Source organism: Onychomys torridus, chromosome 1 (assembly GCF_903995425.1).
Source record: "Onychomys torridus chromosome 1, mOncTor1.1, whole genome shotgun sequence".
NCBI lineage: Eukaryota > Metazoa > Chordata > Mammalia > Rodentia > Cricetidae > Onychomys > Onychomys torridus.
The window spans coordinates 164915486-164937651 of record NC_050443.1 but is presented as its reverse complement, the minus strand read 5'-3'; the positions used below and the strand labels follow the sequence as shown (position 1 = coordinate 164937651).

Sequence of the window (22166 nt, the reverse complement as noted above, 5' to 3'; positions counted from 1 at the left end):
CGGGCGCTGCTGTGGATCTTGTACATGCTGGAGAAGATTCTACCACTGAGCGACATGGTAGTCCCAGAAATATTTATTAATGGTTTATATTACCCAAGTGAAGAAATGGCTGAGTGACGGGGCTAATCTGTAAAATTCAACCGCCCACAATCTCAACTACCCACAAGTACTCCAGACTCCAGAATTTAAGAGTGTGTTGGGAAACGCTTCGAAGGGACTACAAATCCAAGCACGCAACATAATCATCAACTTGTGGCTCTTGAATCTACCGAGACTACAAACCCCATGGCACCCTACAACGGAAATACTCCCTCTAATTTTCTAAACCCGGCGGGACTCGTTTGGAGCGCCAGCCCTGGGGCAAAGGATGCTGGGGATTGTAGTTCTTCCGAGGCGAGGTCGGGCGGCTCCCAAGAAGCCCAGTACCGGCGACTAGACTGCGCATGCGTGTCAGTGGCGTTTGCAGCGGACCGGGCTGGCAGTTCCTTCCTCGGAAGGAAAGATTCCTCTGCCATGGAGTCCTACGATGTGATCGCCAATCAGCCTGTTGTGATCGACAATGTGAGTAGCGTCTTTCCTATCTCTAAAGAGTCTGTGCTGTCCTCCAGAGAGGATCATTTCCGAGGTTTCAGCCTAGGCCGCCTGCTCTTTGTCACTGGCCCAGCCTGTCAGGCGGGTTCAGCCGCCGCCGCCCCCGTCCTCCTCACATCCATAGTTTGCGGGCAGGGCGGCCAGCAGCACCCGTGTGATGGAGAATTTGAGGGTAGACAAAGGGAAGAGCTGTAGTCCGAGAAGGGTCCTTGGACCCTCGGCTCAAGGGGCCTTAACCGTTCTCCAAGAACCTAGCACCCGCCTTCTCCCTGGTTTCCCACCACTCAATTGGGTGCTCTTGCTGTCCATCTTGGCCTATTGGTCCCGCCTTTGGGCCTTGCCGGATTAGAACAGCACTCTGCGATTATTGGCTGGCGCGCTTGTCGCTCTTGTAGCCTCCATAGTGTTTCCCTTCTGCAAGGGGTGGGGCAGTGCTCTAGGGCGGTAGGGATTGGCTTGGCTCGCTCAGGGTGCGGAAGGCGATGGCTGGTCCACCAGAGAAGGGCAGTTTCCTAGGGTGTGAGCCGACGGGGCGGCATAGTAAACTGTATCTGGGTGGGGCCGGATTACCATGTACCAGAAATGGCTATGGGATTTCATTTATTTTTGTGACTATAAATTATGGTTAGTAAAGGTAAACAAAAAAGGATAGTGACAAAGCAGGCGAGGCGCTTTCCTCTTCGCAGAGCCCAGATGAGAGGCAGGGAGATTATCAGATGCAGTATTGGTCAGGTGCGCTAGCGTCTCCAGGGCACCTTCGCCAACATGTGAGTTGAAGCCTCGCAAAAAGTGAATGGTTAAGAAGGACGCTTGCTCCTTTCACAGACGAACACCGAAGATGGGGGTGATCAAGGTCATATTCCGCAGCGCCGCCCTATAAGTTTCATTGCCTTATCTAGATGTCATTCCTTTGCTAACCACCCCTCCACAAATGCATCAGTAATGACAAATAGAAAGAACCTTTTATGAGGAGGGGAAGTTGTCTTCAGTTTCTGTATTTCACTCAAAGGTTTGGTCCCGTCGAGACTGATAGGAATCTTCCTGTGCTCTTTCAAGATCATCCTTTGAGGCAAACAAACTACCAGTTCCGACTGTCGTAGGCTGACCTTATCAGAGTAACAGTGATGATCCAGCCCTTCTGACCTGGGTGTGCCATAGGTTCTTTTATTTGCATCGTAGGTAGATCCCAGTTTATGCAGGAACAGGAGGCTTAGGAAGGTTTTTCAGACCACACACTTTTAGGTGTTGAAGATCCAAGACTCACACTGAAATCATCTGATTCCAAGTTCTTCAGTCTTTCAAAGAAGGCTGCTTTATTTATTGTAAACTGCCTTTTAAAAGGTGAGGCAGAGACTGGGGGGGGGGGGGGGGGGCAGCTGGTAGTGCTTGTCTGATGTGCATGAAATCGTGGGCTCCCAGCCAGGCAGTGGTGGCACACGCCTTTAATCCCAGCACTCGGGAGGCAGAAGCAGGCAGGATCTCTGTGAGTTCGAGGCCAGCCTGGTCTACAAAGTGAGTTCCAGGAAAGGAGCAAAGCTACACAGAGAAACCCTGTCTCAAAAAACCAAAAAAAAAAAAAAAAAAAAAATTGTTTGTTGGGGGTAGGGAGTTGAGCAAAGTTAATTAAATGAGACACCTTATTTTGGGGTGTTTGTTAGACTTTTTAACTCTTGTGGTGAGCAGAGTGAGATCCTTCTTTTTTTTTTTTCTCCCCTGGAGCTGAGGATCGAACCCAGGGCCTTGCGCTTGCTACGCAAGCGCTCTACCACTGAGCTAAATCCCCAACCCTAGATCCTTCATTTTTTATTAGTCCCTTTACCTACATCCCACTCTACACATATGGCCCAGTATACTCTGCCCCTCCCCGCTCCCCCCGCCACCCCCCCCCCCGTGTGTGTGTGTGTGTGTGTGTGTGTGTGTGTGTGTGTGTGTGTGTGTTGGTGCCTTTGAAGCCCAGAAGAGGGCTTAAATTCCCTAGAGCTAGGGCTAGAGCTGCAGGCAGTTATGAGCTGTCCAACATGGATGGGGTGAAGGGAGGGATCCAGACTCTGGTTTTCTCCAAGGGCAGCAGCTAGTGCTCTTAACTAATCTCTCCAGCCCACCACTACTCTCCTTATCCACACGACTCTAAATAGTGCCATGATGTACAAAATAAAGCCTTCTCATTGGCTAGGTGGGCAAATGGGTGAATAACTAATAATCTCTATTCTGACCACAAAAAATGGCCAGGGGGAGGAAACTAATCAAGATGAGGGGTTTCTGCTATGTAATACTGTAAATGGTTGAGTAACACTTCTTTCTTTGTTTGAGACAGGGTCTCGTGTAACTTCTTATTCTCAAGGCTGATATCCAGAGAACACTACTACTTAGGTCTTTAGCTAGTTTCTGTGTGTTGGATCTACCTTTTTGTTGTTAAAATGTAAAAAACTCGTAGAAATGATCAATCTAAGGCTGGAGAAATGGCTCAGCAGTTAACAGCTCTTGGTGCTCTTGCAGAGGACCAGAGTTCCATGAGGGCACTTCCAGTCTGTAACTCAAGCTCCAGAGGATCAGACACCCTCTTTGGTTTCTGAGGGCACTTGCACTCACATACACAAGTAAAGTGAGAAATCCACAGTCTGTTTAAATGGCAAGGACTTTAGTAGGGATAAAAACTCACTACAGCACAGGAGATTATCATAGGGTCCTGGAAAGCCGAGCTGTGGTCCACACTGTTCTTCCGCCTGGTCCATCTCAGTGTCCAAAACCACAAGGGTGAGAGATCGGCGCCATCTCGGGTGTTAACAATCCTGAGGGGCCACACCCCAAGGAGATGTACTTCAAGGTCAAGGGCAGGTAGAGCAGTTACCTGCTCCCTCTCTAGGGTGGTGCTGCACAGTCATAGCCAGAACAGCTCCCCATTACACACAAAACACACGCATATTCACATAATTAAAATAAAGTCTTTTTAAAAGAAGAACTATCAGTATTGTTTTGGCAGTAACGTTGCATGAACAGTCTGTCATCCCACAGCTCCTTTGCCTTGGACCCCTGGAGCTGAAGTCACAGGCAGTAGCGAACCACTCAATATAGATTCTGGGAACCAGACTCAGTTCCTTGGAAGAACAGCAAGTGCTCTTAACTGATGAGCTGTTTCTTTTTTCTTTTTTGAGATTTAAATACATCTCAAATTATGTGTACTACATGCATGCAGTGCCTGCTGAGGCCAGAAGAGGGCGTCCTATGGAACTGGAATTACAGAGAGCTGTGAGCTGCTGAGTTGGTGGTTGGGAATTGGACCTGTGTCCTGTGGAAAAGTAACGAGTGCTCTTAAATGATGAGCCATCCAGCCTGTTTCTTTTCTTTTCTTTTCTTTTCTTTTTTTTTTTTTTTTTTTTGGGTGGGTGGGGTTCAAGACAGGGTTTCTCTGTAGCTTTGGAGCCTGTCCTGGACTAGCTTTATAGACCAGGCTGGCCTCAAACTCACAGAGATCCACCTGCCTCTGCCTCCCGAGTGCTGGAATTACAGGCGTGCGCCACCACTGCCCAGCTCAGCCTGTTTCTTTTCTTTTTTTAAAGATTTATTTATTTATTATGTATACCGTGTTCTGCCTGCATGTATGCCGGTAGGCCAGAAGGGGGAGCCAGATCTCATTGTAGATGGTTGTGAGCCACCATGTGGTTGCTGGGAATTGAACTCAGGACCTCTGGAAGAGCAAGCAGTCAGTGCTCTTAACCTCTGAGACAGCGCTCCAGCCCCCAGCCTGTTTCTTTTCTTACAAAGACTCTCACTATGTAGCTCTGACTACCCTGGAGACTCATTATGTAGACAAAGCTGGCTTCAAACTTAGGGTCCTCCCGCCTACCTGCCTCCAGAGAGCTGAGATTACAGGTGTGTACCATCACACCCAGCTGGTTTTCTGATTTTCCCAGAAAAATCAGAAAGGTAATTTTACATGCAGTCTTCCATTTGTATCCATTGCCAGTAAACCTACAAGTCTGTGATTTACAAAAACAAGTAGTTGGTAGCTGCAAGTGCTGGAAGAATGCATACGTCCAATGCAGAATGACTGTTAGTGGGGCGGGGCCTCTCTTTGGGGTGATCAAAAAGTTCTTCAATTAATTAATGTTTGTGGCCAGCCTTGGCTATATGGTTAAACCCTGATTATATACAATTCTGACCATACTAAAATACATCTAATTGTACTATACCTTAAATTAGTAAATTATATATATGTGCCATGTAAATTTTATCTCAGTAAGTTTTCTTGTCTTTTTTTAAAGTACTTTCCGAACCAAACAAAAGTCTTAGGATCAAAATGGACCAGTTAACAACCCCTGTCCTAGAACCAGTGCTCTCAGAATCCTGCTCTTGTGAGGTGGGAGGCCATGAGTCTCTTTCCCACCACATCAAGCAATCTGAAGTGTTTAAGATAAAGTCTGCTCAAGCCACAAGCCGGCAGCCAGCTGGTGCTGGGAGAGCCTGCTGAGGGAGTTAGGAGAATGTGACTAGGGGCTGACCTTGCCCTTAGAAGTCAAGCAGGCCATGAGAATGCATTGTCAAGAAGCCGCTACAGGGTGTTTGTTCATCTCCCTCGATGCAGCGAGTGGTGGGGTGGCAGCCCATTGCCAGGTCCACAGTTCCTGTGTAAATGCTGTTAAAGAAGGAGATGCCGCCTTTCTGTATGCTCCAAGGCACGGCCTGCAGAATAGAGCACCTCAGTGCAGCTCCTGTCCTCTGTTGGTCCAGCCCTCGATTGTTCTGGCAGGCCTGCTGGGGCCGCAGGGACAAGCTGGGGCCACAGGGACAAGCTGGGGCCGCAGGGACAAGCTGGGGCCACAGGGACAAGCTGGGGCCGCAGGAAAAAGCTGGGGCCACAGGGACAAGCTGGGGCTGTAGGGACAAGCTGGGGCCGCAGGAAAAAGCTGGGGTCGCAGGGACAAGCTGGGGCTGTAGGGACAAGCTGGGGCTGGTTCTTTCCAGTGCATCTCTCCTGATGCTACTTTTACCTTCCCAGAACCACCTCTGCCTGGGGCTGCTGCTGCTGGCTGCCCGTTCAGGTTTATAATTTAGGTTCCACTCGCCAATTTTTTTTTTTTTAAATTTTTAAATTTTTGTTTGGTTTTTTTGAGACAAGATCTTACTCTGTAGACCAGGCTGGCCTCAAACTCACAGAGATCCTCCTGCCTCTGCCTCCAGAGCACTGGGATTAAAGGTGTGAATGCCACCATGCCTGGCAACTATCTGCCAGTCTTGGGCTCGTGATTTTAACTTCGATCAACTAGTCTCTTTTGAGTGTCTAGCAAATACTGCTGTGTGACTTCTCTGATCTTGAGGAACTTGGGATGAAGTAAAGAAAAATAGGAAGCATGAAGGGTTGGGGATTTAGCTCAGTGCTAGAGCACTTGCCTAGCAAGCCCAAGGCCCTGGGTTCGATCCTCAGCTAAAAAAATAAAATAAAATAAAAATAGGAAGCACAAATCCTAACAGAGGTCAGTGAGACCTGTGCTTTGTCGTAGTGCAGGTAACAGTGGTATGCTACGAGATACAAGAGGGTAGTCACAGGGCTATCCTTCAGAAAGGGTACAGAAGGGTAGTCACAGGGCTGTCCTTCAGAAAGGGTACAGAAGGGTAGTCACAGGGCTGTCCTTCAGAAAGGGTACAGAAGGGTAGTCACAGGGCTGTCCTTCAGAAAGGGTACAGAAGGGTAGTCACAGGGCTGTCCTTCAGAAAGGGTATGGGAGGGTAGTCACAGGGCTGTCCTTCAGAAAGGATACAGAAGGGTAGTCACAGGGCTGTCCTTCAGAAAGGGTACAGAAGGGTAGTCACAGGGCTGTCCTTCAGAAAGGGTACAGAAGGGTAGTCACAGGGCTGTCCTTCAGAAAGGGTATGGGAGGGTAGTCACAGGGCTGTCCTTCAGAAAGGGTATGGGAGGGTAGTCACAGGGCTATCCTTCAGAAAGGGTACAGAAGGGTAGTCACAGGGCTGTCCTTCAGAAAGGGTATGGGAGGGTAGTCACAGGGCTATCCTTCAGAAAGGGTACAGAAGGGTAGTCACAGGGCTGTCCTTCAGAAAGGGTATGGGAGGGTAGTCACAGGGCTATCCTTCAGAAAGGGTACAGGAGGGTAGTCACAGGGCTGTCCTTCAGAAAGGGTATGGGAGGGTAGTCACAGGGCTATCCTTCAGAAAGGGTACAGAAGGGTAGTCACAGGGCTGTCCTTCAGAAAGGGTATGGGAGGGTAGTCACAGGGCTATCCTTCAGAAAGGGTACAGGAGGGTAGTCACAGGGCTGTCCTTCAGAAAGGGTACAGGAGGGTAGTCACAGGGCTATCCTTCAGAAAGGGTACAGAAGGGTAGTCACAGGGCTGTCCTTCAGAAAGGGTATGGGAGGGTAGTCACAGGGCTATCCTTCAGAAAGGGTACAGGAGGGTAGTCACAGGGCTGTCCTTCAGAAAGGCACAGTATTGCACCTGGGCCTGACGTACTCTTGCTAGAAAGACAGACTAATAAATGAGTCTGGCATTGCTTCACTTGGCTTTGGGTTCTTGGGCAATTTATGTATATTATGTATATGGTGTTTTCCCTGCATGTCTTTTACACCACAAGCATGCAGTGCCCAAGGAGGCCTGAAGAGGGCATCAGATCCCCATGGCATTGGGGTTGTGAGCTACAATGGGGATGTTGAGAGTCCAGCTTTGGTCCTCTCAAGAGCAGTCAGGGCTCTTTTAGTTTTTCAAGACAGGGTTTCTCTGTGTAGCTTTGCGCCTTTCCTGGAACTCACTCTGCAGACCAGGCTGGCCTCAAACTCACAAAGATCCGCCTGTCTCTGCCTCCCGAGTGCTGGGATTAAAGGTGTGTGCCACCACCGCCCGGCTAGTAGTCAGTGCTCTTAACCACTGAGCCATCTCTCTAGCACCTCACTTGTTATGTGTTTTTTGTTTGTTTGTTTGTTTGTTTGTTTGAGACAATGTCTTGCTGTAGAGCTTCCTTAAACTGGCTCTTCTTGCCTCAGCCTCCAATTGGGAGTGTTACAAAGTACCACTGTGCATGGCTGAACCTGATGTCTTTATCTGCCTTGCTACCTAGACTCTTGTCCTTGTGCTAGCAAACTCAAAGCAAACAACTAGGAAAATCAACCTTACAAATATCAAATCTGGGGCTGGAGAGATGGCTCAGTAGTTAAGAGCACTGGCTGCTCTTACAGAGGTCCGGGGTTCAAGTCTCAGCACCCATATGGCAGCTCACAACTGTTTGTAACTCCAATTCTGGGTAATTTGACACCTTTATACCAATGTACATAAAATAAAGTTAAATAATTTTTTAAAATTCAAATCTAAGGGGGCAGTGGTGGTGCGCACCTTCAATCCCAGCACTCAGGAGGCAGAAGCAGGTAGATCTCTGTGAATTTAAGGCAAGCATGGTCTACAGAGTGAGTTCCAGAACAGCCAGAGCTACACAGTGAGATCCGCCCCCCCCCAAAAAAAGGAAAAGAAAAGACAATAAATAAGTAAAATATTAAAATATAAGGGGCAGTGGTGGTGCACACCTTTAATCCCAGCATTTGGGAGGCAGAAGCAAATGGATCTTTGTGTGTTTGAGGTCAGCCTGTTCTACAGAGCGAGTTCTAGAACAACCAAGGCTCTACAAAGAAACCGTGTCTTGGAAGAGAGAGAGAGAAACAAACGGATCTGAGAGTATGCATGGAGGCACATGCCTGTAATCATAGCATTCAGGAGGGAGAGGCAGGGAGATCAGAAGACGTTTCAGGTCACCTTCAGCTACAGAACAAGTTTGAGGCCAGCCTGGGATATATGAAATCCTGTCTCAGGGCTCACCTTCACTTGTTTTGTCCGGAACCACTGCCAGGAAATCCAACTAGTCTGTAGGCGTTACACACCCCATGAAAACAATGCACAATTACTAGAGGCTTGAACTAACAAGTTCCTGAAGGTCTTTTGCACAGTGCGTTCCGTCCGTGCCTTTGTCCAAGCCCCGGGGTTTACTGCTGGAGAGTCCCCTCCCTCCTCGGCTCTGAGCTCAGTTCACAGCTGCAGTTTCCCGGCTCCTTGCCACACTGCCCCGCCAGTGAGTTTACACATCCTCTCCATTTGCTGTCTTCTGCCCCTAGAGGCTCCCGCTCTCCCCTCCTCACTGCTTCCCCAGTCCATCCTCCTCTTCTCACCACACATACCCTTTTCCTCAGACTTGCCAGAGGCAGACAGACAGACACCAAGATGACGGTTCTCATCACCTCCATCTTACCTCCACACCTCGCTGTAGAGAAGGAGGAACCAGAGAGCCAAGGATGTGCCAGGAAGCCTTTGGTGCTAAGATAACTTTGGCTGTCTTGCATCTCTCGTGCATTAACTATTTGCAGTGTGGAGGTATACTCCGCCTCAGGAGAAATGGTTGACTAAAAACCAGGTGAGACAGAAGGGCATGGGAGTCAGATATGGTGGTCGGCAAGTTTAGAAGGAAGAGAATGGGGCAGTATTTGCAAACAGCATCAGGTCTTGACATCTTCCCTGTTCATGATTGGTATCAGTGCCTAGAGTCAGTGTTTACATTGGTTGGGCCCTGGAAGATATGATGCTTGGTAGAAAAAGGGTTCTTGCTGGGCAGTGGGCGGTGGTAGTGCACCACCTTTAATCCCAGCACTCGGGAGGCAGAGGCAGGTGGATCTCTGTGAGTTCGAGGCCAGCCTGGTCTACAGAGTGAGTTCCAGGATGGCCAGGGCGTTTACACAGGGAAACCCTGTCTCAAAAAAGAAAAAGAGAGAGAGAGAGAGAGAGAGAGAGAGAGAGAGAGAGAGAAAGAGAGAGAGAGCGCGCTCTTTCCTGACCCTGCACTCAAGAAACAAGCCAAGTATTAGAGCAGGAGTGTGACTTTGTTTGTTTGTTTGTTTTTGTTTTTTTGGGACAGGGTTTCTCTGTAGCTTTGGAGCCTTTCCTGGACTAGCTCTGCTGGCCTCGAACTCACAGAGATCCGCCTGCCTCTGCCTCCCGAGTGCTGGGATCACAGGTGTGCACCACCACCGCCCGGCAAGGAGTGTGACTCTCGTGTCCTCTCCTCAGACAGGTCATCGAGGCCTCCCTGCTCTTGACTATCAGGAGGCAAAGGAGTAAGAAACTGGCTTCTAAAAAGAACAGACTCTCCAAAGTATAGTGCTTCTGTCCCTCTTGTAAGAGCCAGAGAACATGCATTCGGTCAGAACTAATGCAAGATGCTTGTAATGAGGTGTGTCCTAGACACCCAGGGCAGGAGGTTGAAGCTTGAGGTGGGGACTGAACTGAAATCATCCCGTGCTAGCAGAGCAGAGAAATTCACAGCTTTCCCTGCCATCCTGCTGGGGACTAGATCTTGGGCTTCTCAGTAATCGCGATTCCCCATGTTTTCTGTTTTACTTTTTCTTTCCTTATTAATATTTTTAAACTTCATTTCATTTATTATTCTCATGTATGTGTGTGGACAATGAAGGCATGTACGTACCACATACACATGTGGAGGCACCACAGTACACATGTGGAGGTACCACAGTACTCACGTGGAGGCACCACAGTACACACAGTACACATGTGGAGGCACCACAGTACACATGTGGAGGCAGAGACCCAGTCTGTAGAGCCGGCTCTCTCCTTCACCAGACTGGTGTGACAAGTGCTTCCGTCTGGTAAATGTCTCCTCAGCCCCATTTGTTGTGTTCAAAGTCAAGTATGTTCCATGGAGTAAAGAGGACACTACAGAAACATCCAGCAGTTCATTGAGCATGCAGTGGAAATCCTGGTCACAATTCTAGTCCTTTCTCTCCCTGGACGTGGACTCCTTTGCCTCCGCTCCCGTCGACACACAGATATGAGCGCTGTCTCTCTTACTGGAAATGGGACCAAACCGGAACCACTTGATTTGTTGGTGGTCCTCACTTCTCTTTGTCCTCTCTCCCCAGGGATCCGGTGTGATTAAAGCTGGTTTTGCTGGTGATCAGATCCCCAAATACTGCTTTCCAAACTAGTAAGTCGTTCTGAGGCTTGGTTGTGACTGTGGGGATCTTGTCAACTTTGTCCTATGGCCAGCCCCGCCTCCTTGAGGAGGAAGAATTCTCTCTCAAGTTAGCCTTGGTATCTAAGACAATAAACAAAGGATGTGAACCAGGTTTGGGATAAGCAAATGAATTTGTTGCTACCTGGCATATTTTGAGAGGCACAGCAAAAGGCCTCTATTTTTTTTAAGTGTGTGTGTGTGTGTGTGTGTGTGTGTGTGTGTGTGTGTTGGAGAGCTTGTGAGTATGAGTGTGTGTGAATTGGAGGAAGTAGGTGCTACAGCATGTGTGTGCTGGTCAGAACACAACATTGTGGAGCCAGTTTACTCCTTCCACCTTTATGTGGTCCCAGGGATCACACTCAGGCCACCCACTTGCACATCAAGAGCCATCTTGCTGGCCCTCTTTTTAAAAATCTGATCCTAAGTCTGGGAATGGTGACTCATGCCTTTAAGTCCAGCACTTGGGAGGCCAACCAGGTCTACATAGTGAGTTCTAGAACAATCAGGACTACAGAGAGACCCTGTCTCAAAAAACAACCAACCAACCAACCACCCCTCCAAAAAAACCTCTGATTCTATCTAATGCCATAAATTTTATCCTTGGTGACTTAGAGAGCCACAGAGCCCTCCAATTTTTTATTTAATTAATTAATTTTGGTTTTTCAAGACAAGGTTTCTCTGTTTAACAGCCCTGGCTATCTTGGAACTAGCTCTGTAGAGCTCGAACTCACAGAGATCCTCTTGCCTCTGCCTCCTAAGTGCTGAGATTAAAAGCATGCGCCACCACTGCCCATTTCTAAAAGCTCCATCTATACACACATTGGGAAAATACAAGAACCAGAGATATTTATTTATAAAACAATGTAATAAAGGTAGATAATATGAAAATAACTTCAAACAGTACATGACCTTTCTAAAAAAACACAGAAGAATGTAAGAAAGGATGGAAGCTAACTGAGCCTTCCCTCCTCAGAGATGGCACAGTGGAATGGGAGTACGTTACATTGGTGCATCTGGACTATGTCCTTCCTGGTCTGTCCTGAAATGAGAAATGTTCCCTTTTACTCTCTTCTAGTGTTGGCAGACCCAAACATGTTCGTGTCATGGCAGGAGCCCTTGAAGGTGACATCTTCATTGGCCCCAAAGCTGAGGTAATCCCCAGTCCAGCAGAAGGAGCCCCGGGCTTGCAGACGACCTACCTTACCCACCATAATGGAAGTGTTTGCAGCTGAACACAGCAAGGAGCAAAGGGGCCATTTTTCTCCCAAGAACAGACTCTGGTCTTGGATAAGAAGTATTGGAACCCCACTTTGTGAAACAGAGAGCAGGCTAGAAAATGGGACTTTTACTATCTTTCTGCTTCCTGTCACTGCCTGACCAGTGATTAGATTTTTTGGCAAGAGGGATTCAAAGGGGAGATCCCATCTGGCCTGCCCTAGGTATGAGTTAATTACCCTAGCTTTGGCAGAACCCCCAGACAGCCTCTAGGAAGCATAACTACAGAGTCATTGCTGCCAGTTTTGGTTCCAAATGCCGAAGTGGGTGCCACAGGGCCCCTGGGGGCCAGTGTTGAAAACCTTGTGCTTTGCAGCTGCTAAGAGAGTACGGCAGCTTGCAGCAGTCTCCAGTGAAGAGAATGAGCCCACCCTCAGGGTGGATGAGGACTGCAGGCTGGGACCCGAGGAAGCTGAGGCTCCTGGAGGGACTCTGCCTGTGCAGCTGAGGCGTGGGGGGCAGGGTGACAGGTGGAAGCTGACCGCTGCTACAGACTGCGCCTTCTGCTTGCAGGAACACCGAGGGCTGCTGTCCATCCGCTACCCCATGGAACACGGCATCGTCAAGGACTGGAATGACATGGAGCGGATCTGGCAATATGTCTACTCTAAGGACCAGCTGCAGACTTTCTCGGAGGAGGTGAGGGGCCTGTGTGCAGGACACTCCTGTGCAGACTGGGTGGAACTACACTGCAGACGATGAGGACGAGAACGGCAGTGATCACTGCTGAAAGGGTTTGAGTCTAAGTATGTGCCAGCACTAGGCTGTACACTTTCTAGATCTAGTCTAATTGTGTCTTCCTATCATTCCACTCATATATTAGAACTGCGCCGGGTGCTGATGGTGTGCAGCTTTCATGCCAGCACTCAGGAGGCAGAGGCAGCTCTCATTTATAAATTAGAGCTGAAGTCAGGTGTAGCAGCATATGCTTGTAACGCTAGCACCTGGAAAGTGGCGGCAGGATGCAGGGACATCTGAGACCCATCGAGGGCTGTATAGCAAGACTTTTTTTTTATTTCAAGAGAGGGTTTCTCTGTGTAGTCCTGGCTGTCCTAGAACCAGCTCTGTAGACCAGGCTGGCCTCAGATTCACCGAGATCTGCCACCATTGCCCGACCGTGGGTTTTTTTTTTTGTTTGGTTGTTTTTTTGTTTTTGTATTTTTTTTGAGTCAGGGTTTCTCTGTGTAGTCCTGGCTGTCCTGAAACTCCTTCTGTAGATCAGACTATCCTCAAACGTACAGAGATCCACCTGCCTCTACCTCCTGAGTGCTGGGATTAAAAGTGTGTGCCACCCCCAACTGACTGTAGCAAGACTCTTATCTCAAAAAAACGAAAATGGGGGCTGAAGAGATCCAGAGGTTCAATTCCTAGGAACCAAAGGGTGAATCACAGCCATCTATGGTGGGATCTGATGCTCTCTTCTGGCATGCAGGCATACATGCAGATAAAGCACTCAAGCATAAAGTAAGAATTCTAAAAGCAAAACAAACAAACGAAAGCATTGCAGAGGACCTAGGTTCAATTCCCAGCACCCACATGGCAGCTCACAACCACCTGTAACTCCAGCTTCAGGCAGATCCAACGCCACCTTCAGGCATCTGAGGGCACCTGCACATGTGTGCCTAAACACATACACATAAATAAACATAAAAAAAAGAAAAGAAAAGAAAAACAAAAGATCTAGGGAGAATTATCTCTCTTTTACAAACAAAAAAATAGAAAAGTAGACTGGGCATGGTGGTATATAACTGTAATACCAGCACATGGGAGGTAGAGAGAAGGATAGGAATTCAAGGTCATCCTCAGCTGCACAGCCTCTTTGAGGCCAACCTGGGCTACTTGTCTCAAAAAAAAAACAAAATAATTAGGGGAGCAAGATGGCTCAGTAGAGAGAGAGAACTGACTTTACAAGGTGACCATTGACTTTCACATATGTACATGTGAGCATGCACAAAGTAAATGTAGAAAAATAAAAATTGAAAGGAAATCAGAAAATCCAAGTGGTATTTCCAAAATCACTTAATGAATAAAGGAGTCAAGCTGGGATTCAAACCCACATCTTTCAGAGCCCATACTCATTAACTTCCAAAGAAGTGATCTCAGAAATAGAAAGGGGTGTGTGTGTCAGTTTTCAGGGACAGGAAATGCTCAAGCTTTTTAAAAATGTTCAATATGTGCTGGAAAGATGGCTCAGCAGTTAAGAGTAAGCTCCACTCTTCCAGAGGACCTGAGCTCTGTTTCCAGCCCCCATGTGGAATGGTCCGTAACCACCTGTAACTCCAGCTCCAAGGGGATCTGATACAGGGTACCTGCACTTACATGCACATACATACATAAACATAATTAAAATGTAAATAATCCAGGCATGGTCATGGTTGCACACTTTTTTTTTAGATTTATACGTGTGTGTGTGTGTGTGTGTGTGTGTGTGTGTGTGTGTGTGTGTGGCGCGTGCTCTATCTGCGTGTACAACTTTATGCCAGAAGAGGGCATCAGATCCCACTATAGATGGTTGTGAGCCACCATGAGGTTGCTAGGTCTTAAACTCAGGACCTCCAGAAGAGCAGCCAGTGTTCTCAACCACTGAACCATCTGTCCAGCCCCAAGGAAGCACACTCCTTTAATCCCAGCACTTGGGAAGCAGAAAGCAGGTAGAGTCTGAGGCTAGCCTGGTTAACATAAATCCTAAGCCAGCCAGGGCTATATATATCTTTTGTTTGTTTGTTTGTTTGTTTGTTTTCAAGACAGGGTTTCTCTGTGTAGCTTTGAGCCTTTCCTGGATCTCGCTCTGTAGACCAGGCTGGCCTCAAACTCACAGAGGTCCGCCTGGCTCTGCCTCCTGAGTGCTGGGATTAAAGGTGTGCACCACCACCGCCCCAGCTATATTTTTTTAATAAATAATAAAAATAAGGGACTGGAGAGATGGCTCTGCGGTAAGAGCACTGGCTGCTCTTCCAGAGGACCAGGGTTCAATTCCCAGCACCCCCATGGCAGCTCACACCTATCTGTAACTCCAGTTCCAGGGAACCCAACACCCTCCCACAGACATGCATGCAAGCAAAACCAATGGACATAAAATTATAATAACAAAGAAGTAAATAAAAGAGCTGGAAATGTAGCTCTGTGGAAGAGTGCTTGTCCAGCGTGAGAAATAATCTCCAGTACCACAAAAACAAAGTCTTAACAAAAATCAATATTAAACTTTAGTTTTCTATTTACAGTATCATAATCCAGAGTTTAACAAAATCATCTTGACAAGTAGGCAATACACAGCAGATCCAGGGACCTAGAGATGAGTTTTGGAAGACAAGGAGGTGGACTCAGAGGGTAAGGACAGAATAGGACTTTAGGGTGTGAATTTGGAGAGTAAAGATACAGACTTGGGCATGGCATGTGACAATCTCAGCTTGCCTCTTCTCTGAGGGGGCTGACAGAGCCCCCCCACCCCCCGACTAGCAAACTTTTGAGGCAGGGTAATAAGGGTGTACCTCACACCGCCTACCTCCTGGGTCTCTTTCCACAGCATCCTGTGCTCCTGACTGAGGCTCCTTTAAACCCTCGGAAGAACCGTGAGCGAGCTGCAGAAGTTTTCTTCGAGACCTTCAATGTGCCAGCTCTCTTCATCTCCATGCAAGCTGTGCTTAGCCTGTGAGTAGTGGCTGCCTGGCTAGCGTGGCCTCGCATGGTAACCCCAGCCTCTGCAGGTGCTCCCCCAGTGAGGAATAGCAAAGAGTGAGAAAAAGCAGCTTACTGAAACTGGACAGTCGGGCTCCTCAGAGGAAACCAAAAGCAAAGGTGTGGCTGGGACCGAGACTGTCCCAGTGTAGTAATCTCAGGTTTGGGGTCCAAGTCCACGTCCAGATGCTGCCACCGCCCTTCCTGAGGCTCAGTGTACCCCAGTATTGGCTCTGTGCCACGTGCTCTGCTATGCTGTGGTGCATCTGTGTAATGAGTCTTTTTCTGTCCACCAGCCAGCTCCCAAATGAAGACACGGAGACTTCTTACTAGTTGTGAAAGCTCAGCCTATAGCTTAGGCTTGTTCCTGGCCAGCTCTTCTAACTTAAATTAACCCATTTATATTAATCTATGTTCTATCACATGGCGTTACCTCTCTTCCATTTTGCACCTCCTGTTTCCTCTCCACGTCTCCTGGTGTCTCCTGCACACCTAGATTCCTCCTTCTCTTCCTTTCTCTCCCCAGAAATCCCGCCTATACCTCCTGCCTAGTTATTAGCTGTTCAGCTTTTATTACACCAGTCACAGCAATACATCTTCACACAGTGTACAAATATCCCACAACACATCCAGACAGTACCACCCTGCCATGCTCCCCACACTGCCAAGCTCCCCCGACTCCCAACACTCCCCCATACCTATATCTTGTCTGCTGCTGAGATGATACCCTATGACCTACACAGAGGATTGATTTGACCCCATTAAGAAATCATGAGCCAGCACTTACAGGATAAGAGATTTCCTGAGTTGAGCAGGAGCCTTAATGGCAGAGCACTTGCTTAGCATATACAAAGTCTAGGGTTTGATCCCAGCACCTCCAAAACAAAAGTAAATTGAAGGATTTCATATCCAAATCTGAATTTGTGACCTCTGAGCAAATGGAAAGTTCTCACACTTCGTGGCCTATATGTCCATAGGACAAAATCCAGCCTCAGCTGGCCGCAGCTGCCATAGCACCCAGGGTGTGCTAGCAGACTTCACCTGTTGACTTGTGAACACTGAGGCTGTGGAGGGGTCTGCCCCCATCCCTCAGTCTCTTATCTTTGTCGTTCGGAGATAGGACACTGTAGGCAGGCCCCAGAGGCTGCATGGGGAAGCCCTGCTCTCTAAGAAAGTGAAAAACAGTTGTGTTTCCCTTCACTCACTTCTTCTCCCCACCCTTCTCTTGAAACTACCCTGTAGGTCAGATCTCTCCTGCTAGTTACAGGCTGCTGAACTCTCTGACAGGAAGGCCTGTCAAAGTTCTGGAGAAACTTTGCTTCCCACTCAAGGTTTCCCTAGTACTCCATCACCAGAAGGGCCCAAGACTCTGAGCTTTGACAAGTGGATTTCTTCCTTGAGGAGTGTGGCACTCAATGATGGTCCCTTTTGTCTCAGTTATGCCACAGGTAGGACCACGGGCGTGGTGTTGGATTCTGGGGATGGTGTCACCCATGCAGTCCCGATTTATGAAGGCTTCGCCATGCCTCACTCAATCATGCGCGTCGACATTGCTGGCCGAGACGTCTCTCGGTTCCTTCGCCTCTACCTACGTAAGGAGGGCTATGATTTCCACTCCTCCTCCGAGTTTGAGATTGTCAAGGCCATAAAGGAAGTGAGTGCTGTCCTGTGGGCCGAGGGGAGGAATGGGGGTAGTGGCCCTAAGAAGGAAGAGGGTTGATACTGCGTGGGTCCTGGGTCAGGTTTTCTTCTCTCCTGGTACTGCATGCACCTTTCTCCTTCACCTTCCTGAATGCTGCCATCTTGTGGGAAAGGAGCCATTTCCAGCCCCTAAGCTGGGCCTTGCACGAGTGCACATTACTACAAATTGTGCAGGTTCACATCCTTGGAGAAGTTGAAATGCCTTTTTCTTCTTAAGTGTACCAATCCCCCCTGACATGTGTGGTTCTGGGGAAACCTCTGAACTGCTCATGGGAAACCAGAACCATGTCAGAGGTAGAAGGAGAAGGATGTCTGAGCCTGGCCAAATTTGGATAGACTCAGGCCCAGGAGCTATAGAGCCAAGTGCCTAGGTTCGCCTACCAGGAAGAAGAACAAGAACTCAGGACAGTGTGACAGACCTCTGCCCGGGCTCCTGGGCAAGCATTTCAGGCTGTCACTGCTGACAGGCAGATTTCCGACAGCGTGTCACATCTGTGGGATTTGGCCTGGGAGGGCACTAGGTTTCCTGCCATGCTGACCGTCATACTTGATTCTGCAGAGAGCCTGCTACCTGTCCATAAACCCTCAGAAGGATGAGACGCTAGAGACCGAGAAGGCACAGTACTACCTGCCCGATGGCAGCACCATTGAGGTAGTGCCCACATCTTTCCCTTTTTCCCTCACACCCGTCATTAAGCTTGGACTAAAGTGGAATGTCCTGTGAGGACCTGAGCAACAGGATCCCTATAGAGAAGGGAAGGGGTTCAGAAGGACTTCCCGAGGTCTGGATGATAAGGAAGTGGGTGTTGATGCTTCTTTAACCACCCCAGTACAGATTAGCAGAGTTGCTGCTCCCCAGAACTCCCACTAATGAGACGTTTCCAAGAGTGCTTTGCCAGAGATCTCTTAGCTAGAGATGCTAGAGCCATAGGTACCATGTTCCCTCCCTGGTTTCCCAGAAGCTCCAGTGGTTCCCAGGAGCCTTGTCTTCACTCCTTGTCGTAGATTTGTCTTCAACCTGGCATTCGCATACACCTGGTTCCTAAGAGACAGGCAGAAAGACCTCTTCCCTTCCCAGTTTCGGGGGACCTCAGTCGCAGCCCAACCTCTTAAACCGGCTCTTTACCCTCCAGATCGGCCCTTCCAGGTTCCGTGCCCCCGAGCTGCTGTTCAGGCCAGATTTGATTGGGGAGGAGAGTGAGGGCATCCATGAGGTCCTGGTGTTCGCCATCCAGAAGTCTGACATGGACTTACGGCGTACACTCTTTTCCAACATCGTCCTCTCAGGAGGTTCCACCCTGTTCAAAGGTTGGTCTTGGCCCATGGGACCCTTGTTGAAGAGCCTATCCTGCAGGGGTTGGAGGCCCAGAGAATTAATTTGGGGGGATCCCTTTTTTTTTGCCCATTTAGGTTTCGGTGACAGGCTACTAAGCGAAGTGAAGAAGCTGGCCCCCAAAGACGTGAAGATCAGGGTAGGAGTGTAATGGAGGTCGGGCTGGGCAGAACTGGGCGCCAAGGACTGAGGCACACTGGGTGTCCCCTTCCGGGTCTCTCCGAGCTCTTCAGGCAACCACAGCACTGTAGGCAGCGTCAGAGGCTCCTCGCACATAGAATGACCCCAGAGTATACATCTGCCTCAAAGAGGGCCCACTCTCGCTCTTCACTGTGGACCAGCAGCAGGATGTGTACATGTGTAATCCTAGCACTGTGGAGGCTGAGGCAGGAGGACTGTCAGAAGATCAAGACTAGCCTGGACCTACATAGAGAGACAGTCAAGTGCTGATACCTGAATGTGTTAGAGTGCTTAGCTGGGGCCCCACTGCGGTCCCTCAGGAACACTAAATTGACAGTTTGACATTACCGTTGCCATGGCCCCTGTCGTCCCTCAAGGCAGAACTCCTGTAGTGCCGTTTGCCTTGTGAGTCTTGCTGCAGGGAGTCACTTCATGTGGACAGGAACCTGAGGAAAGGGTCTGATTCCTGCCACAGGCGTAGTTCCTGCTTAGTGTCAGGCTAACCACAGGTCCTGCAAGAAGCCACAGATTCAGCAAGGAACCTTGTAGCCTGAATGGATGCATGCAGCATGGCATGCATCCACTGTTCTTATCAGTGAGGCAGAGTGAAAGGTTGGCAGGGTGGGGTGGGCAGATGATTCAGTGGATAAAGCACTCACTGTCCAAGCATTAGGACCAGAGTTCAGGTCCCTGGGATTCACGTAAAAGCCAGGTATGCATGGCGGCCACTTACAATTGCAGCTTTTGGGAGGTAAAGACAAGGTCCCTAAGAACAGGCTGTCTAGGTAGACAGAACTGGCAAGCTCCAGGTTCAGCAAGAACCTCTTGCTTCAGTAATGAGTGATTGAGGAAGACAGCAGATGTCAACACTGGGCCTCTGCGTGCTCAGGTGTGCGCACACCCATGCTCTCATATACCTGGGAACACACACACACATGCAAAAGAGGAATAAGTAGAGTCGGGTGTCTTAGATTCCTCTTTCCATCCCCCTCTGCAGATATCTGCACCCCAGGAGAGACTGTATTCCACGTGGATTGGGTGAGTAGCCCATGGAATAAGTAGAGAATGGGAAGCAAGAGTTCGGACCAGCCCACCAGCCCACCCTGTCCCTTAAGAAAGGACCCTGAGGGATTGGCTGGCTGCAGTTTCACTCACACTGCCCCTTTGGGTTTTCTCCACTCCAGAGGCTCTATCCTTGCTTCCCTGGACACCTTTAAGAAGATGTGGGTCTCCAAGAAGGAATATGAAGAAGATGGTGCCCGGTCCATCCACAGGAAAACCTTCTAATATTGAGACATCACCTTCACCTCTCTCTGAAGTTAACTCCACTTGAAAACTCGCTTTCTTGAGTTGGAGTGTTGGAGAGGAACTGCCTGTATGTGTGAGTGAGTGAGTGTGTGGGTATGTATGAGTGCCGTGGGGCCCAGGGATCCTGGGCCCAGAAAGGACATTGAACTACCCACGATGGTGATGGCCTGAGGCCTGGGGTTGACTACTAACCGGCCCCTTCCAGGGAAGAGCTCTGGCAGAGGCCCACTCTTTTCTCAGCTAGGCCTTTGGCTGGCTGTGTGGAACTATGGTTACTACCACAGAGAGACCTTGCTGCTGCTGCCGATCTAGGCTGGGCTGGCCCCACCCCACCCCAGAGTGCCGTGAGGCTGGAGGCAGCTGCTGGCTCCCCTGCTCACCATTCTGCTGTCCATGCCTCTGGATCAGACTGAGAACTGCGGCTGGGGCTAAGTGCTGTCTGCTTTGTTTCATTTGGGGTTTGGGGGGCTGAAAAAGCACTCCAACAGTGGCTGTAGACTGGTCTCGGGAGAGCAGGGTACACTCATGGCCACCTGGGAACCGGCTTAGGAACCAGGACCACACTGGGCATTCGGGGACAGGGGATAGCTGCAGGGTTAATTTACAAGCCCCAGCCACATCCAGGGGTCCTGGGAAACTGTAAGGACCTGTGGGCTCCAGCCCCTGGATTTGCTTCTCATCCATCCTTGTTCCAATGCCACCTTCACAGTTTTATTTATTGATACATTTGTTCGGTAAAGGGACTGCAGAGAGGGCTTACTGTCCCCTGCCCACCGGTCACCTTGCTTACACTAATGTTTACAGCACCTAGGCTTTCCCTGCTGGTGGTGAGCTGACAGCACAAATAGGCCTCAGGGCTCTGCGGGATTGGAGGCTGCACACAGGGAGCCCAGCCAGCCTCTTCTCTCCCCCTTCCTCCATTTGCTCACTGCCCTGGAACCACAGGCTGGTTGCGGCTGGATTTTCAAAACAGGAAATAGCATCACTCTTTGGCAGAGGCCTCTTGCGAGGGAGGTATGTTGGAGATCTAGACCCTTTAAAACTGAGAAAGCTGCAGTTAACCATGTTGCCTTTTGCCACTCTAGCTGACGAGGGAGACTAAGGTGAAGTGGCAGGGAGGCCCCTTCTGGGGTGGTCAAGGCCACTCCTGACTTTGCACCTGTTTGGGAATGGAGAGAAGGGGCCAGACCAAAGTGCCAAGAACTGATGGGCTCAAGCCTGGCTCTCAGAAGCGGTCCAAGGGCCTTTGTTCCCAGACAGTACAAAGCTAGGGTGAGCCCATCTTCACCGACACTCTCACCAGGGATACCAGGTCGCACCTCAGCTCCAGATTCCAGACAGTATTCTCTCTCCACCATCCTATGACCAAAGGCCCCTGCCAGATGTAAGCTGAAGCTGGTGTGTGTGAATCAGTGTGGCAACCCATGGACTGCAGTGTGCTTAACCAGCTCACCTTCTCTCTTAGCCCACGCCTGCCCCTTGCACAGCCTCACAAAGCCACGTTGCCTGGTGGGGCCCAGTGTACTTAAATAAAGTCGTTCCAATAGAAATGTCAGTTCGGCCTCTTTGTGTGGCCAGTGCCTGGTGAGAAGAAAGGGAACCTGTGGTCTCTTAATCTGATATGCAGACCACACCTCAACCTGTTAGGTGCTGGAAAGAGAACCGAGGATCTAATTGCTGTGTACACTCAAATCCATGGGTAAAGCCTGACTTCAAATGATGAACATCTTGTCATCCCTGAAATCAGAATTCTTTAAAACTCATGTGTATAAGACACCTTGACCAGGCCTGTAATGCTAGCTACTCAGGAAATTGGGGCAGGAGAATCACAAGTTTAGAATCCTCTGTTTAAAGAGTGGGTTCAGAGCCAGCCTCCACAACTCAGTGAGACGGTTTCAGACTAGAGCTGGGCCTACAGTTCAGTAGGAGAGCACTTCCTGGTGAGCACGAAGCCTTCAACTCTCAATGCTTCACCCACACACAAACCCTTTAGGAATGTTTCAAGATGAAGAGCCTGACCATTGAGATGTCTGTAGATAAAGGGCGCTTACAGACATTCTCTCTACCTGTATTTGATTCCAAGCCC

General features: G+C 49.2%; 1 protein-coding gene across 2 annotated transcripts; it reads left to right on the top strand.

Moving 5' to 3' along the window:
* The first annotated feature begins 423 nt into the window (after window positions 1-423).
* On the top strand, window positions 424-21635 carry Actr1a (actin related protein 1A). 2 transcript variants are annotated; one of them, XM_036171471.1, is made up of 11 exons: window positions 425-561; window positions 10514-10578; window positions 11684-11759; window positions 12397-12522; window positions 15407-15531; window positions 16996-17212; window positions 17819-17911; window positions 18393-18567; window positions 18670-18731; window positions 19770-19810; window positions 19957-21635. In XM_036171471.1, exons 1-11 carry the CDS (start codon window positions 514-516, stop codon window positions 20057-20059), a joined length of 1131 nt encoding a protein of 376 aa, XP_036027364.1. In that variant the 5' UTR covers window positions 425-513; the 3' UTR covers window positions 20060-21635. The 2 variants fall into 2 exon arrangements, with proteins under 2 accessions (XP_036027365.1, XP_036027364.1); XM_036171472.1 differs by lacking the exon at window positions 18670-18731 and having other exon boundaries at window positions 424-561; window positions 19957-19989.
* Window positions 21636-22166: the final 531 nt, after the last annotated feature.